General features: G+C 34.9%; 1 protein-coding gene across 2 annotated transcripts; it reads left to right on the top strand.

Moving 5' to 3' along the window:
- Positions 1–2450: 2450 nt before the first annotated feature.
- Positions 2451–15003, top strand: LOC120083033 (SAND family protein). 2 transcript variants are annotated; one of them, XM_039038527.2, is made up of 15 exons: positions 2476–3150; positions 3785–3880; positions 5871–5950; positions 6056–6127; positions 6244–6283; positions 7729–7830; positions 8026–8147; positions 8723–8855; positions 8934–9025; positions 10066–10147; positions 10917–10981; positions 11488–11790; positions 12353–12444; positions 13121–13185; positions 14730–15003. In XM_039038527.2, exons 1-15 carry the CDS (start codon positions 2620–2622, stop codon positions 14823–14825), a joined length of 1971 nt encoding a protein of 656 aa, XP_038894455.1. In that variant the 5' UTR covers positions 2476–2619; the 3' UTR covers positions 14826–15003. The 2 variants fall into 2 exon arrangements, with proteins under 2 accessions (XP_038894456.1, XP_038894455.1); XM_039038528.2 differs by lacking the exon at positions 3785–3880 and having other exon boundaries at positions 2451–3150.
- The last annotated feature ends 3655 nt before the right edge of the window (positions 15004–18658 follow it).

The following is an 18658-nucleotide window of genomic DNA, read 5'->3' on the forward strand; positions in this document are numbered from 1 at the left end:
TATAATCATATTATATTCTTACCCTATAATTTGATATCACATATCTACTATAGTAATTTCTCCTCTACTTGATATAAATCATATTTATATCTAATTTCCTCCAAAATAATGTATCTCATACATTTAATCAATTATATCATATATAATCGAACTCTTTCTTGTCAATTTGAACATTTCAAATTAACCCAAACACTGATTCTCGACTTTATCCAAGCTACCCAGGGGACCTAATGGACCTTTGGCTTGAAGCTCCAACGGTTCGTGAATAGTTGACTAAACTCTTTAGCCACGAGATCCACCATCCGTTAACTGTCGGCATTCCACTAAAGACCAATAACTGAACTCTTCTTACCACAGATATATTTCTGTGTCCATTGGATATAACCAATCATGAGTACGATGATCCTTCATAAATGCTCGTAAGTACAACTGGGCCAATTTACCATTTTGCCCCTATAGTTACATCTCATCCTTAAGTATCACTGATTTCTCTAATGAACAATATAACATAGTCCAACTATGTGTGAACACCTTTCGGGTCTAGAGAAAGTGTGTGGCTTTACATCGTTCAAGCCCTGAAATCAGCCTCTACGGGAGCTATCTATCTACTTATCCCTTCCTTGAGAAAGGAGTGAATTTCATCTTGTGTAGCTGAGTTCCCAGCTCCCAAATCAGATGAATCCCCAAAATGGTAGGTTTGAATCGGCGACCTGGCCACTCACACCCATACAAATCAAAGGACCGCCCTCAATGGTAGGAGTTCCCAACTCACTCAAGATTGAGGTCATGTTACTTATGGTCATCCTAGTGAAGTGAAGTCTCTGTCGTGAACGGTGTTATATAATGAGACGTTAACACTTCGTGGTCAGGTCTTATACATACTCTTTGTATAGGATGCCCCCGCTTGTATGTCTCCAACACAAATGATCAGGATCAGACCATCTATGATAAGTCACAACACTTGTGACCATTCCACAAAGCGGGCCACATCCGTAGCGTTACCAGGATAAGGTTTCCCTCCTATATCCATATACTATAGACCATTATGGTTATCTCTCAAGACATGATCCACTTGTATGTCACCACATACATGCTTAAGTTACATACAGATAACCAGGGATTTTATGTTTATTGGTTTGTGGTAAAACAAATAAAACATGTAACTGAGCATAAAACAAGATGTGAAGTAGATATCATATATTACACAAGCATTCGTACAAGCTGTTTACAAACTACAGGATACAATACTTTAGGGCATAAACCCCAACAGTTAAGCTATAGAAGATAGCCTTGGATTTTAATTTATTGGTTTTGTGGGTAAATGCTACTAGTTGTTGAATAAAATATCTCAAATTTTATTAAATAAATAAAATCTTTTGTACATTACAATTACAAACTACGGGACCCACGAGATTTAGGGCATCAACCCTAACACATGGTTGCCCCTCGAACCATTCATTTTATTGCTGTTCTTCATATTCTTCGCTATATTAGAGGAACTCTAGGACATGACCTTCAGTTCTCATCTCAGTCATCCTTGGCCCTATCTGGTTACTCTGATGCTGATTGGGTTGGTGATCCTACTGATCGACATTCTACCTCAGGTTACTGTTTCTATCTCGGTGACTTTCTTATTTCTTGGTGGAGTAAGAAACAGAGTGTTGTCTCTTGTTATAGTATGGAGTATGAATATCACGCCTTGGCTGATGCTACGTCCGAGTTGGCTTCGTTGGCTTTTTACTGATATAGGAGTTCCTTAATTGTCTGCCACTATCATTCACTGTGACAATCGTAGTGCTATCCAGATAGCTCACAATGATGTTTTTCATGAGTGTAACATGCATATCGAGAATGACTGTCATTTTGTTCGACATCATATTTAGAGTTACAACTTTTCTTTTGCGAGCTGTTTCTACTATTGAGCAATTTATCGATATTTTCACCAAAGCTCTATCCCCTGGGCGCTTCCTCTTGCTGCTTAATAAACTCAAGTTGATTCCTATTTTACCACCTTGAGTTTGAGGAAGGGTGTTAATGTATACTTAGTCCATGTGGTTAGATAGTCTTTAGTTAGTGGTTGGGTCTATTTTTAGTTCCTTTATTCTGTATATATACCCTCTACTTCTTTGTAAACTTAGTGAAATACATTAATATTTTCAACTATTCGATCTCCTATTCCCATCATTATTGTACTAAAAAAAGTGTATTATTTTATAAACTAGTATTTTCTTTAATCATTATATTTTGTTAACATGAACATTGATGTTTCTTAATTTAATATTATTTTATTTGTTCATTTTAAAGAAAAAAGAACGTGCATTTCACGTTTACACTCTAACGTTGAGGTCGATAGAGCATTATGTCAATTGAGATACGCTCATTTTGACCACTTTTACCTATTTTAATTGAGGAAAGGTTTCTCAAAAAAAAAAAAAAAAAAAAAAAAAGTTAGGAAACCCAACCCGAAAAGAGAAGAGTGCAACTCGGATCCCTCCCACCAAGTGGCGACAATCTCAGAGCTGGGCTTTCACGAAGGTCTGATCGCGTTCAATTTCCTTCTCTTTGATCAGCAAAGCTAAAGTTTTCAATCGGAAAACGATTCAATTTCTATTCACAAACATGTCTTCTGGGTTGAGTTCACTATCATCCAGTGATGAACTCGACAATTTCAACCCTAGAACATCATCCGCTACGCCACCTAAACCTCTCGAAGAAGAATTGGCGTCTCTAGCATTGACCTTACCACATCCCCACCGGCTCTCCGACCAAGAGGATGTTAATGGCGTCTCAGATGGATCCGAGGGCGACAGCACTAGGTTTGAAATTCAACGGAGTGACGAGGAAACGGGGGTCGGCGTAGTTTGTGAAGCGAATTCGGCTTCGGTGGTTGAGGGAGCGACGGGGGGTTCTGATGGTGCTGCTGGGGTTGTGTGGGGGAGGACGAATTCGGAGATTGAGGTGGATAGACCTGCCAGTCCTAGCAGCAGTGGGTATGCAGGTGAAAGAGGAAGCAGCAGTGCTAGTAGCGGGAGGTCGGAGATGGATGGAGTTGCTGAGGATGAGATACAAGAACTGAGAGATGACGCTTCTGTTGGTGAGAATTCGAAATCTGTACCTTCGTGGGTTCCTGGAAAGCGGCATGGTGATGAGGTAATGTAATTTGGCAACTTGTTGAAGACTGTTTGATTGAAGAATTTTGAACTCCATGCCTCTCATTGTCTGTAGAGTAGATCATGAACGAATATTGATGTTTGTGCCTTCCTTGGTATCTGTTTCCGTTATATGTTTGGTTAGAAGGGACATTGTCTCTGAATCTTTTGAGGAGGGTGGGCTGGATTTAAGGAAATTTGAGACTTAGAAATTTGGTACTTCTAGCTACATGGCTATGGTGGTTTCCTCTATAATTGAATACTTTCTTGTTAGGTTATAGTGAGAAAATATGGGTGATATTATGTTGGGTGGGTCTTGGCCTAGTCAAGTGTAGATCATTTTTGTCCTAGTCAAGTGCCCTTCATTTTCATATGTTTTTCCACTATTCCCTTGCATTGGAAGGTATAAACCAAGGTTAAAAATTTGGAGGATTAACATGACTTTACCCAAAGGTCTTCCTCGCTAATGTTAGAGGCTCTTGGTAGTGCTTTTTGTGAAAATGTGTTTTAAGAAGATTTAAACCACGTGCTGTGCAGCAGTAGTATTGTAGTAGTTAGTTTGCAATTTTGATTTGGGAATTGGGATAGCCTAAAATGTAGCAGATGATGTTGTGTTTCTTCATCTGCCATTTCAGGATAAGAGAAGAATGCTCTGTCATGTTACTTTTATTTGGGGATCCTTTAGCTTGCGAGAAACAAGAAAATATTCAGAAGGTTTGAGAGATCTTTGGGTAGGTGTTGTTCCAATTCACTTTGTAATCTTTGGTAGTCTTTGTTTTTCTTATGTTGGCTCCTTTTCATTGTGGGCTTCCTTTGTCTGGTATTTTTTTCCTCGTTCTTTTATTCATTTCACTGGGTGTTTGTTTTCTCAATAAAGAAAGGGAAAAGCCACTTTAAGTCTATTTGCAAAGATTTTGAATGGGTTGGTGCCTTTGGTGGTCAAGTGTATAGCTGAAAGAATTCTATGAAAAAAAAAAAAAAGTGTATAGCCGATAGAAAGTCTCTTACCTCCTTTGCATCCATTTTCTCTGATATATGGGTTAATAAGGTTTCATTTACAATAGCATAAAATGATTCCTTTCTCACTAAAAATCTTCCTTTCTCACTAAAAATCATGGAGCTTCATCATGATATCATTTCATGGCATGCTAGTTTCTTTGCTATCTTGAGGGGAATAGGGCTTGAGAGGAATAAACACCAATTAAAACCAACAATCATAATTGCCACAATAACAATGAATGCAAAAATTGTCTTGAACCGATTGACAACAGATTGATGGCCTGTCAGAATGGTGTGGTGGATGCTGGCAGACTGTCAAAGCTATTCGACTGTTGCAGCATGCCAGCAATTGACGAGCAGATGGATGAGTCATGAGGCGCAATGTTACAATGTGGTTGGTTGGTGACGGTCGAAAGAGACAAAAACGATGAGCTCCTGGATCTGAATCGATTTGTGTTAGAAATGGTGGTGTACAAAGACAGCAACAATGGAGACTAGAATGGAGGCAACTAACGGCTAGGGTTAGAATGAAAGAAAAAGTAGGTGGGAGGTCCAAACGAAAAAGACTTGCAGGGAGAGCTAGCTGAAATAGAGTACTGACTGACAGGGAGTGGCAGGAAGCAGTGGTTGAAGATGGAACGGTGTGGCGGTCGGAGGCAGCTGTGGTGGCTTGAGGCTGGTTGGAGGTGGCTAGGGTTTTAGAAGAGAGAGGGCCGAGGAGGGTCGGGGAAAGAAAGAAAGAAAGGGTCGGATTTTTTATTATTTGACAAACTAACAATGACCTCCTAACGTCTTAAGTTTAATGGTATTTTTCTGCAACATCAAACAACACCAGTCAATTAACTTCAATTTAATAAGAGGAAAAGGCAACTTGCCTGAGGAGCCACAATCTGGGTTTTCAGTAAAATGATGATTGCAAAAATTCCTGGTCTCTCTCTACCCTGCCTTTAAGTTGTTACAGGCTAAGGTTCTTACGTCAGAGTGCTGTTTCCAAATCAGACCCAAACACTTCCTCTATTTCACACTCAGTTAGATTTCTTCATTAATCGTTTAAGGAGGGATCAGGGATCAAGTTCTCCTTTCACATTGGTCAGCCCGGTCTAGGAAATATTCAGGTAAAGATCCTTGTGGAATAATATGGGGGAAATCCTCATTTTCTTGTACTAAGGTTTTACTATTGTCCTAAACAGCAACAACCCCAACGAGTATGTATCATCAGACTCAAAATTTCAGTGTTGTATTTTGTGGGTGATGGGTAAATTGATTAGTTATTTCACTTCTGCGTGCTCTGTTATAATTATCATTATCTTCTTTTTTGTTTTTGTTTTTTTGGTTGACTTACACATGTTGCTATGGTTTCAGACACTCATTTGGATCTGTTCCCTTGTAGACTCTACATAACTACCTGTTTGAACGTAACTTGATGCACTTGAATTTCAAGTCATTATGAGCTTGCTAGCATATGTTGACATTACTGTATGTGGCATGGAGCAATGTTTTGTTTATAGTTAAGCCCAGTTATCAGTAGTTATAATAAAATATAGGCTTTGAAAGTATAGCCCCTTTGAATCCTTTTCAAAAAAAAGTATAGCCCCTTTGAATACATCGTTTTAATTGCCAAGAAAAACTACTCATCACTTTTGCTTCATAGTGGTGACTGACCTAACAGACATTGATTATTATCACTACACCTTCCCTGATCAGTTAATTCTTAAAGTTCAGGATGATGCTTCCATATCGTGGAGAAAAAGGAAGAAGCATTTCTTTATTTTGAGCCATTCTGGAAAGCCTATTTATTCCAGGTTTGTTCTTGTATAAAAAAACAGTTTTACCTGCTCAAACTTTAAAGCACCATGATTTTCAACCTTCTACTGGGAGCTTATTTAAATTTAATTAATGACATCCAGGTACGGAGACGAGCACAAACTAGCAGGATTTTCAGCCAGCTTGCAGGCAATCATTTCCTTTGTGGAGGATGGGTAAGTTGCTGGACTTTGCTAAGTTATCAATGAGTTTTACGATATTTAAGCATTATGATATCCAACGTTTCCTGAATCAATGCTCCACATTTATGATTAAAGAATTGCCTTTTCAGGGGTGATCGAGTCAAATGGGTTAGAGCTGGAAAACACCAGGTCTGTTTTCTTTTTCTTTTATGTTATTTTTATGTGCGTGTGTGTATCTAATTGGTTACTTCCAATGTTGGTTATTGCCTTATTGGAGTTGCATATTCTTATAACTTTAGGTGATTTAGGGGAGTCAGAATGGATCTTTTCCATTGCCCGTTCTTGATGTGCACTTCTTTAAGTGACAAGGGAATGAACTGATAGAGTGGGGCTGACTTAAAAAATGAGAATAATTCTGAAATGTCATTCCTTCACCAATGAAACAAGGGAATAAATTCCATTCCCATCCTCATTGTTGGGTCCTGCTAAATTTTTTTATTTATTTCTTTGCTTTCTACTTGGTTTGGATCTCACATGCGTTTGAATTTCAGTTTCATTTTATAAATGGGTATACAAAATCAGTGACGTTCTCTTTGGTCCAATTTCTATTCCAAAATACTTTCTGCAAACATGATTTTAGAAGTGTTCTGCACCCATTCCACAAATTTTCTTTTCAGTCAATACTCTTTCCATTTCTCTTCGGTTCTTATTCTCATTAAGTAGATGAGGCCTTAGTTCTATTTGTTGACTCAAACCTATTGAAGCAGCTCTCACTAATCTCCCAATGTACTGTATTTATCTATTTTATAAGCCTACAAACGTAATCTAAATCATCAAGAAGGTATTTAGACACTTTCTTTCAGAAGGAGCCAATGTGATAGGCAGCACTCATTTTTGTGAATTGTAGCAAAACTCAATAGTCCTCTCCCCTAGTGACTAGGGGGTCTTAGCATAGGGAACATTACACAAAGATATTGATCTTTTCTAGCAAAAATGGATATGAAAAATTGTTGAAAAAATGAATGGATATCCTTCACAAACAAAATGAATGGATGTGGGTATGGGTGTGGCTGTGTTGGTTTCAACCCAAGTAGGAAATATGTGTGCACATTAAACAGAAGTGTTTTCAGTTTTGCTCACTGGTTGAAGTGGCTACTTTTACTTCCTGATTTCAACCAAAGTAATAATTGTTTTTTTTCTTCTCTTTTTCTTCCCTTCTTTTTTGGGAACAATGAAATAGACGGGTGGAAACACCTAACACCTATAGGTGATTGACAAACTTACAAGAAAGATATCCAATTTTAAATAAAAAAAGACAGACTATAATCTGAAAAAGGGTGTTTACATTTACACCAGTATCAACCTGAGCAATGTATGTGCGTGCAAAATTTGTAAGTATGCTGTATCTTTAAAATTATATGTACGCAAATGTTATTATTTCATTTTCAAAGAGTTATCTATGTTTATGAAATTATCTTATGGTGCTTGTGATACTAGTGTAGTGAAACTGGAAATTGGAGGGACAGATCCTGTTTGTTCGTGTTTGTTTTGTTTTGTTTTTTCCCCCCCTGATTTCAACTTTCATATTTTGCTTCTGTTATATTAAACTATGACTATTGCCTCCCCATCTTCAGGTCGTCTTTCTTGTGAAGGGTCCAATTTACTTGGTTTGCATCAGCTGCACAGAAGAGCCTTTTGAATCATTAAGAGGCCAGTTGGAACTTATTTATGGTCAGGTAGCCTTGGTTTTGCTTGTAACCCATTGAAATATTTCTTCTTTTCTTTTGTCTCTAGCTTTTGTACCTGAATTGCTGCTTCTTTGTGCAATCGAGTGATCATCTTTCTTATTGTATGCTTAAATTTTATGAATGAATATTTGTTGCTGTCATGGTTTCTTCACTTATTTGATATATTGTAATACGTGCATGCAGATGATACTTATTCTAACAAAGTCTGTAAATAGATGTTTTGAGAGAAATCCCAAGTTTGATATGACTTCTCTTCTTGGAGGAACAGATGTTGTCTTCTCCTCTCTCATCCATTCATTCGGTTGGTTAGTTTCAGCACTCTTGACCTACCTATATGTTTTTCTGGATGGGAAACACCGGCCTGTTCCCTTTCTCAGTGTAAACTGCTTAAAAAAAACTGCATTTGCTCTTTCTTGAACTGTTATTCTGCTTATGCTAAAATATGGCATCTATTTTAGCATCTATTTTAGCACCATCCAGACAACTCCAGTGTTATAATAAGGCATTTATTGACTAAGATTTTGAATGGAAAATATTGGACATTGTTACACATTTTAGTTAACTTAATTTTGCAGTTTCTGCGTCAATAGCAGTGTATATAGATTTTAAGAGCATAGCATCTATCTGACTATTTCTGGATTGTTCTTTTTCTACTACACATAACTTAGGAACTTTCCCTTTTTTTGGTTTTTATTTTAATTCAGTCAGTTTATTAGGTTTTTTTTCTCTCTCCATATAAAATGTATGTATGACTATTCTTATCATCGAGTATGGCTGGTTGTACTTTTTGATATCATGTTTCAGTGAGGGGCAGTGGAATTTCATTTTGGAATGTATGATTTTTTTCCCCCTTATTTCTAATTGATTGGTCCAACTTCAGGAACCCTGCCACTTTTCTTCATGCATACACTTGTCTTCCTCTTGCTTATGGTACAAGACAAGCTGCAGGTGCAATATTACAAGATGTTGCTGATTCAGGCATTCTTTTTGCAATTTTAATGTGCAAACATAAGGTGAACTTTCATCTTCTTGGCCCCCTTCCTGCCCTTTGGCTCCATGTAGAATATATAAGATTTGGATTGTGATTGCAGGTTATCAGTCTTGTTGGTGCTCAAAAAGCTTCTCTTCATCCTGATGACATGTTATTACTTGCCAACTTTGTGATGTCGACAGAATCCTTTAGGTAAGTTTCAAATTTTAGGTTATATTATTCTGCTTCATTTAGAAAACAACCAAATTTTGCTTCCAACGTAAGCTCAATAAATTAACTTCGGCACAAGTGTGGTAAGTCTACTGATTTTATTATTTTCTGGTACAATGTACAGTCAGGGTGGTGTCACAGTTAAAGAAAATTATTCCATAACTTGCTCTTATCCATGATCCTTCAGGATGATTGGTGTTTTTGTATTTTGCTTCTGTTTCTGGAGGGGGAGCCGTCTTCTCTTGGCTCTTAGGATGTCCTTATTTTCCTTTTGTTCAATTCATCATTTCAGGTTTCTTATAAGAAAAGGAAAAAAAGAACCTCGTGTCTTTATGAACTCTTAGACACATGGATTTTTTTCTTTTTCTTTCTTGGGTAATTACGGTCTTGCTCAAATCCTCCACAATTGGGAGGCCTTGATGCTTTAGTTCTGTAGGGGGAGGGGCCTCTTGCCTCTCTGCACCTTGGCTGTTCTAATTGTGATACGGTCCTGTTTCTTATATAAAAAAGTTGTAGTCGTAATGTTCTGTCCTTATTTCTTTGGTGCCTTTGGATACCTTTGCTACTCCATGTGAGAGATTGTAAAATGTTTCTTACACGCATGTTTGCTTTATGTGCTGATATCTGTCTGTGAATATACATGCACATATTCACATAATAGTTTAATCATGATTGTAGTTTCCTCTTATCTTATAGAAGATTTAAGCTATTTTCATTGCTACGAGTTATTCATTTGATTTAAGAGGCAACGTTGATGTCTTCTTGAAATTCCAAATAGGTTTCTTCACCATCTTCTATTTTCTGTTTTGTGTTTTACATTTCATTCCCCTGTTTGTCGAGATTCACTCTTTTTACAACTGCACATTAGGTTTTTCTGATATGTAAATGTCATTGACTAAATGAGCGGTGGGTGCTTTAGATATCTTCAATTTGATTGACGTGGATCATCTTAAAAATTGACTCGCCTTATCAATAAACAAGTGGGTACCTGTTCATTTTATCTTCTCTCCCTTTTAATGCAGGACATCCGAGTCTTTCTCTCCAATATGCCTTCCAAGATACAATCCTATGGCGTTTTTGTATGCATATGTTCATTATTTCGATGTAAGTGAGACTAATACTTTGTTTTGTTTTTTTTTTGTTTCTTTTAAAAGTGAGTCTAATACTTCAAATTTTATTGGGTAAAATACTTGGGGTAGGATTTAAACTTAGTTTCTATGTGGTCCCTGACTTTCCAGCTAACACTTGTTCCTTGAGACATGAACTTAGTTTCTATTTGGTCATTGATGTTTCAAGATCGACAAGTTTGGTTATTGCAATTTAAATTTGATTTCTAATTTTTCCTTGAAGTTTGGCCAAAATGAGGGAGAAATGTTCTCATGAAAGTTTTGTGATGCAAGTGTGGGGGTATTTTATAACTGCATTAGTGATGAAGAAGAGGGCATATCTAGACTAGAGAGTGAATAGGAATCTCTTCTGTGGATGAGAAGTAAATTCTGGCTGTAGTCAGTCTGAGGTAGGGAGAGAGGAACTTTCTCTCAACTTCTCTTAGGCTTGTACTTTTTTGGAACTTTTTGAATGAAGTGGAATCGATACTCAAGACCTAATTAGTGTAAGATTTTTACTTTTCAATTTAGTATCAGCAACACCCCTACCATGTTTTTTTTTCCACCCTTATTTAATATTAGTAGTCTAGATTAGTGTCCAATTCCTTACCTCGGTAAACTGTTGTGATTTGGAAGAATGCAAGTATTGTGATATTCTTCATCGATTGAGCTTTGTAATTTAATTGGTTTTATAGTGGCTATAAGTAATTGTGATGTTCTATATATTATCCGCACTGCATATTGACTGAATAAACGTCTTATGGCAGGTTAACACTTACTTGATGCTCCTTACGACTAATTCAGATTCATTTTATCACTTAAAGGAATGCAGGTGAAATAGATGTCATATATCATTACTATTAGAGTGTCTTTTGGCTGTCAACTAAGGAAAAAATGGAACATGTTTTTACCAACCATAATGTTTTTGTTTTCTTTACACCATGGATGCCCTGTCCTGCCAACCCACCTGACATGCTTTTAAAAATTCAGGTCGGCTACATAAATTGCATTTAAGTTTGAGGAAATTACTTTATTCCTATCAAGCAAAAATTTTTCTGACCACCCTCTTTATCATGTATTTTATTTAGGATGATTCACTGTATAAGATGTCATGATTAAGAAGCATACTGAAGCAACATAGAATGACATTAAAATTTTTGTCAAGAGTTAGGCTGATGACAACCTCATTGTGCCTTTATGATTATTTTAAACCTCAAACCAATTACACACTGCAATTTTTCTTGTTATTCAAAAACATACGTGGGTGCTTACTCAATAATTGATAGTTGATACTTTTTTTCCATCTTTGCATGGTCTGGAAAATGGTCGACATCAAAGGATTCGTATTGAGACTGTCCTTTTGAAGTCAAATGTTCTTAGCGAAGTTCAGAGATCCATGTTAGATGGTGGGATGCATGTTGAAGATGTGCCTGTCGATTCTTTACCTCGTTATAGAACTATATCTCCTCATTTGGGCCAACAAAGAGCTCCATCAGAATTTCCTGAAAGATTCAAGGAATCTTATGCTGGGATGGGTGGTCCTGGTGGACTGTGGCATTTCATTTACCGTAGTATATATCTGGATCAGTATGTATCTTCTGAATTTTCATCTCCAATTAGCAGCCGTCAACAACAGAAGAGGTATTTGTGGCAAATTTCTAATCTCATACATAACGCTTTGATAATTTTTTTAAGCCCTCCTTATTTTTTTTGAAAAGGAAACAGCCTTTATTAATCAATAAAAATAGTACAAGAGATGAGTACTTTGATAATAAAGGCGAATACAAAGAACCAAACAAGAAACCAAAGGATCAGTAGGTGCACCCAGACATCTTAACTAGGTTGACACCCCCATAGCACCCTCATCATGTCCAACATAGAGATAAAGCCATCAAAGGCTAATAGAAGAGCAGTCTAATGAGACAATACAAGGAAAATCTTGCAACCGGACAATGAAAAGAACTAAGCTACAAAAATCTAAATTACATCAAAGAAGTTAAGACAATTAAGAATACTAATGAAAGAGAGGCTGCTGTCTCTATCGCCGGTGCTTCGATTAGTCTTCCATTTGAAAGAAAGGCTGCCAATTTAAACTTATGTCTTGCAAGGAATAGGCTTCAAAGCATAAGCCCTCCTTATTAATCACACATTTTTTAGATAGAATTTATTTCTTTTCATATTTGTTTTGATTTCTTTATTGCAGATTGTACAGAGCATACCAAAATATTTATGCTTCAATGCATGATAAAGAAATTGGCCCTCACAAAACCCAGTTTAGAAGAGATGAAAACTATGGTACGTTTTTTTGTTTTTCCTTGACATTGCCAATTGGATGGACACAATAATTTATTTTTGGATAATTATACCGCACGCACTCTTGATGGTAGGTAAGAGGGTTATTTGTTGATGGTAGGTAAGAGGGTTATTTGTTTATGTATTTATTTTATTCTTATTAGTAGTATTTTTTTCCTTTCAAATTCATAATTTTCTTGTTATTGGTCATATCTGTTCTTTATTCAATGTGTATTTCTTTACATCAGAATCAGACGTTTTGCTTTGACTTTAGTTTATCTTTTATTATTTTTTTGTTTCGATAATCCATCACAATCTATTTCTGTTCTATTACATCTAATTCACCCCTCTGGATTTTTCCTATCGTATACCACCAATCCATTGTCATGATAAAGAGTTTGCTTTTTATTGGAGTTTTAGCCTTCCAGAGCCTAAGTATGCTCCAAGTCGAACACCTTATTAGTGTGCCATAAACATCTGAACAGATATTTATATAATAAGAACCAACACCTTTTAATATGCAGAATCTTGTATCAGGTGTATGCTTAGGTTTGAATTATGCAATAGTGGAAAGAGTGGCCCGTATCTGTTTCAGTTGCATTAAACCCATTATCTGCTTAGATATAAAGATATGTGAACATAATGGCATTCAAGTTTTAATGATGGTTTTTATTGGCAGTTTTACTCTGCTGGGTCACCCAAGATTTTGAGCTTTATGCAGCATTTGATCCATTGGCTGATAAGGTATTTCTTTTTTTCGATTTATGAGTATTTCTGGTTGGCTGAAAAAAGTTCTTATATAAAGGCATGGTGACCATGTTCTTACTTGTAGGTCTTTCATGAATGTTGGTATGGTGAATTTTAATGTAATTTAATTAACTATTTTTCTATTTGACAAGAAAAACACTTTTCATTGATGTTTGAAAAGTTCCAACTTGAAATTACTGGTGAAACAATATGAACTTTAATTAGATCTCAACTCTTTAATACATGAATGGTATATTTGGATTAAACTCCCAATTTGAAAAAATGGTGCTTGGACATGGTTTGGCATGTACGAAATTTGTGGATGAATATTTTGGTCCTACTTCAAAATTTGGATTGAAGGGAACGGAAGAGTCTTGAAAGATAGTCTGGAAGACATTATGAGTTATTTGGAGGTTTCTGTTCCATGTATCTAGTTGGCTTTTCTGCTTATAGAGATTCCAATTTGAGTGGTCTCTTTTACAGATCCAACTTTTTGAGTTTTCTTGTCGTCAATTCTAATTTCATTCTCTCCTCTGAAAAGAAATAAAAATAAAAGGAAACCTCTTGATTGTTTACTCATAGTAGATACATGGGTTCTGGGTGATATCCATGTTCAATATTAAAGATTTGGATAAGAAGGAAATTGTTATCTTATACCGTTTGTTTTGCATACTTTGTGATGGTAGCATCTTGTCTTACTTTAATGACTTTTTGCACCTACACATTTGTTTTTGACAAGAAACAAAACAATGAAAACAAAACTTATTGAAGAAATTAAAATATAGTAATGCTAAAAAATCAAAATATACAAACTCTGCAAAGGAGTGAAAGAAATACAATTACAACGGAAATGTAAAAGGCATCCCAATTTAAGCATATATCTTGTAAAGAACAATCAAGTAAAGACTTGGGAAGAGAACACAATGAGGAGGGATTTAATCTGATGGACCCAAAAGATCTATCTATTGAAGATGCCTACTTTTGAGATTCTCTCCCTTCCCAACCATAATTCTGATCAGAGAGCTTTCAGTGCATTAATCCATATGAATTTATGCTTATTGACTTCTAAAACTGCATTAATCCATAATAAGTTTGGTTTTGGTGCCAATGAAAGCCCAACCAGTAATTGAAGAACACTACACTTTTATTAGTGACGTGCTACTCTGATTCTGACCCTGCTTGTATTGGGATGATAAGAGGTTTTTCTGAATCTTCCATAGTAAAGGAAATTTTGGCAAGCTGGTTGTTTCTGCTCGAGATGGACTTTTTAGGATAGAAGTAAATAAAAGAGAGTTTGGAGCCTCCTCCTTTGTTTTTTAACTCTTCCTTGCTTCTTCCATTTCCTCTTCTTCATTTTTTTCTTTCTATTACTGGTCCACTGGAACCTCACCCTTGTAAATATATGTTTTTTCCTCTACTGTTCCCTTTATGTGGCTGTGTATGCCTGTTGCCTTTCTTTTATGTTTCCCTTGATAATGTAAATTTGATTTTCTTTTGGGGAAACAAGAGCTTTTCTGACTGTAGAACATATGATTTCACAGGCTTTGGCGATAAAGATCTGCAATCGAGTTTGTCAATGGATTAAGGATGTGGAAAACGAAGTTTTTCTTCTGGGTGCAAGCCCATTTTCATGGTAACACTCCATGTATTATAATTTTTGTGTATTCATGTTTATACACATCCACGGTTTTGCATTTTATTTATTATAGAGTGTAGGCTAGCTTACAAAACTTGTATTCAATTAATTCCATCTACTGGAAAAATAGGTACATTATATTAGTGAAAATCTATGAAATGAAGATCTAGTTTTTCTAACTATTGTACAGGTAGGTGTACCAATAGCTCTTACAAATTAGACATTGAATAATAGCAATTCTTTTGAAGTTAATGCCCCAAGAGTAAGGTTGATGATCTGCTTACATGATACACTTTAAGTATTGAATCGTTTTTTATATTTTGGTGATGGGATTGAGTAATAGAGAGCAATGATCAACTGGTTTTTCCTACATTCTCATGGTGGTCGTCTTACTGTACTGTAGGGTAGGGCTAATCCAAAGTCAACCTTATAATAGTACCTTTTAGAGGGTGTTTGGGGCGTTGAGTTGAGTTCTGAAATTTGGAGTTAATATGTAAGAGTTAGAAAGTCTGTATTTGAGGTGTTAAGTTTAGTTGGAGTTTCTCGATAAATATGCAAAAGAGAGGGGAAGATCTTTGTAGTCTGTTATTTCAACCAATTTGCTCTAAGCCTCTCTTTGTTGTAAAATTTCCTCAACCAAGTATATGGAGTCCCAATTTATACAAGTCTTTAAGTGGCAAGTGAATCGAACTAAATGGATCAATACCGATTGTCCTTAAATGGTTTGGAGGTTTAACAGTAGAATATCAAAGAGCAGAAAAAGGAAAAAAAAATTAAGCATCTTTATGCTTTAACCTCCAATTTTGAATGGGAGGGTTTTAATCTCTGGAAATGGTTGCTGTATAAAATAATCAGAACTAGGAGAATGCTATAATCTGGAGTCGAAATAATGTACGTATAGTACGAAATCTCATCTGAGTTTGGATGATTTAAATGTAAAGTTTATGGAACACAAGTGTGTAAATGCAGGTCCCCTATGGCTCTGAATTACAGGACTTTTTCCACTTGGAGATTTGTGATTCTAACTCTTGTTTTTCTCTTTTTCTTTTTTCAAGAGAGAAACAAAAACCTTTCTAGTGTTTGCCCCTTTTGTGGATGTTGAAACTGAACATTATTTCAGTGGGTTTTTGTCAACTTCTGGTTTTGCTTTGCTTTGCTTTTTAGCCTGCCAAAAAGATCCCAATCTCCACCTTAAATCTGCCTTTTTGAAAAAGATATTTCCCATAAATTTAGAAATTGAAAGATCATCTATCAATATTTAGAAAGTACTCTTTTAAAATGGAGCACCCAATAAATGTATGTGTTTTTTCCCCCTTGGTTTTGAAGTGCTCATTGGGCACTTTAACCAATAAATTAAGCACTCAAATTAATTGTGATGGTAATTGTGGCATTGAAAAAAAGTATAAAATACAGTAGTAAAGTGTACACTGTACAGTGAGTTTAATATGTTTTTGTTTTTGTTTTTGTTTCATTTTTAATAAAAAAGTGTGATATGTCAATTTATTTTGTTCAATTTGCCCACTTCTCTTTTCTCTTTTTTCTATTCTCTATTTGTTATGTTATGTCAAATCAACAAGGGATATCCAACAAGTATAATGGTGCTGTTGTTGGGGATTATGGTAACATCATTCATTAACCTCATGTAAGCTATTTAAAAAGAAAAACATGGACCAAAGCTCATAATTAAAATTTTAATTTAATTTGAAAAAAGAATTTTACTCAATATTTTTATTTATTAGTCATTATTTTCTTGTGTGTTTGTATGCAAGTTTTTCCTTCTGGTTAGCTGGAATAGTTCGGTTAAAAGGTCATCCATGGCTCGACTCATCGATTCAAATTTAAAAGTTATCGATGCTTGATTATGAAATTATTATCATTGATCAAATGTCGATTTATCAGAATCATCCATAAGAATAAGATAAAAAAGGAATATATCATGTGATAATTCGATGCACTGAAGTTAGGGAGAAGAAATGCCAAAGTATGATATCTTGTGAAAAAAGAAAAGAAAAGAAAAGAAAGTACAATATAGGATTGCATGTCACTCCTAAATCATTCTAATTGTAAATTTACAATGTCAGATTAATTAAATTCTCATATCCAATCATAGGTTTGGTTAAGAATTTATTGTCAACTATCAGTAGAGAGGTTAATTAACAATATTAATATTTTTTTGCAATCTATAATACTGCACATACTAAATATTATGATATCATTATTGGCCTAAAGTAGAACAAATCAAATTAACTATTAAGAAATATTACTAAGGTTAGCCTATACAAATTTGGTCCTTTCGCTATCGATGACATGCTTATTAAATCTCATTATTGTAAGAAGTTTTTAAGACATCACTAAACTTTTAAAATTGTGTCTGTCTAATTCTAGTCCATGTAGTTTAGTTGTTTTTAAAAGACATTTGTACTTTTCAACTATGGTCTTAAGAAAATAGCCATATTTACCTCCAATTGTGTTAAATAAGAGCTTAAAACTCTTTTATCTATTCGTCGAATGCCTAAAATTGACCAATTAGTCATGTAATCTAAAACTTTAGAGATCAATTTAAAATCTTGAGGAATGTGTTAATTTATATAATTTTGGGGATGCATCAATTGACACTCTAAAGGGATGTTTGGAGAGCTTGAATGTAATCAGGCTTACTGGAAATCAGAGGAGTGTTGGAAAGCGTGAATAATCGAAGACAGAACGAAAATGACTATAAAGTGTGAAAAGGGTGAAAAGAAAGTTGGGTTAAAAACTATCGGAGCAGAGTGAGTTTTGTATTACAAATCAGGTAAAAAATGTTCAATCCAAATATGGATTTTAGATTATATTACATTACAAACTCATCCCATTACGAGTCACCAAACACCCCTAAACTAATAATAATATTAATTTAAATCCTAAACTTTGATGAATAAACCAATTATTAATGAATACAAATATAATTAATATATATATTTTTTTTTATATTGGAAGTTTGATCTCTCATTTTTATTGTTGCATTAAAATAATTTGTCAATTTGATTTTTTAAAAAATTATAATTTAACCTACTTCAATCATTTGGTAACAAAATTGGTGGGAGAGAGAAAAATTGGATTTCATTGTAAAGGATTTGAGATTTTTTTCCCCCTTTTTATCGTGGGGCCAATCTTATAAAGAAGAGAGAAAAAGGATGAGATATAATTGGAAATGGAAATGAAAAGTAAGCACAAGGGTTGATGCACACCCATGTTTGCGGTGTGTTAATTACCAAAATAAATAAATAAATAAATAAAATAACAATAATAATAATAATAACAACAATAATAATAATAAAACTATTTCAACGGTTCACCAATGTTTAGTGGTGAGGCCATCAAATCATTAATTTGCCTCCAATCACTTTTTCATTAATTGCTCTTTTTTCCCACTTTTTTCAATTTATTTTTACCCATTCCTTCCTTTTTACTTTTCCACCATCTTTATGAGAAATTTTATACAAATGTTAGTATAATATTTACTTTTATTTCACTATTTAATACGTCACTGAATGATATTATATTTAAATTTAAGTTTTATTTTAGTTGGTAAATTTTTTAGGGACTATTTGAGGGTATTGAGTCTGTCTACTATACGGGATGGAAACCTTCCACATCCCATTCTCGCCTCCTATTTCAATTCCCATCCTTGTAGAATTCCTCATGAGATCGGGGTGGAGATTTTTCACAAGAAAAAAAATTTTCCGTTTGTATTTTTAAATTTATTCATTTTTTAATCTTGTAATTTTTTTTTCTCAATCTTGATAAAATTTTATATATTAAATGAGTCATTTTTAATATATTTTTATTAAAAAA

This window comes from Benincasa hispida, chromosome 8 (genome assembly GCF_027475165.1).
Source record: "Benincasa hispida cultivar pf3 chromosome 8, pf3_genome.v1.1, whole genome shotgun sequence".
Classification (NCBI taxonomy): domain Eukaryota; kingdom Viridiplantae; phylum Streptophyta; class Magnoliopsida; order Cucurbitales; family Cucurbitaceae; genus Benincasa; species Benincasa hispida.

Coding starts and splice junctions, on each gene's coding strand:
- LOC120083033 (XM_039038527.2), top strand. CDS start 2,620: ATGTCTTCTGGGTTGAGTTCACTATCATCCAGTGATGAACTCGACAAT. Junction 8,856..8,933: donor TTTTAATGTGCAAACATAAG/GTGAACTTTCAT, acceptor TTGTGATTGCAG/GTTATCAGTCTTGTTGGTGC. Junction 10,148..10,916: donor CATATGTTCATTATTTCGAT/GTAAGTGAGACT, acceptor GTCTTATGGCAG/GTTAACACTTACTTGATGCT.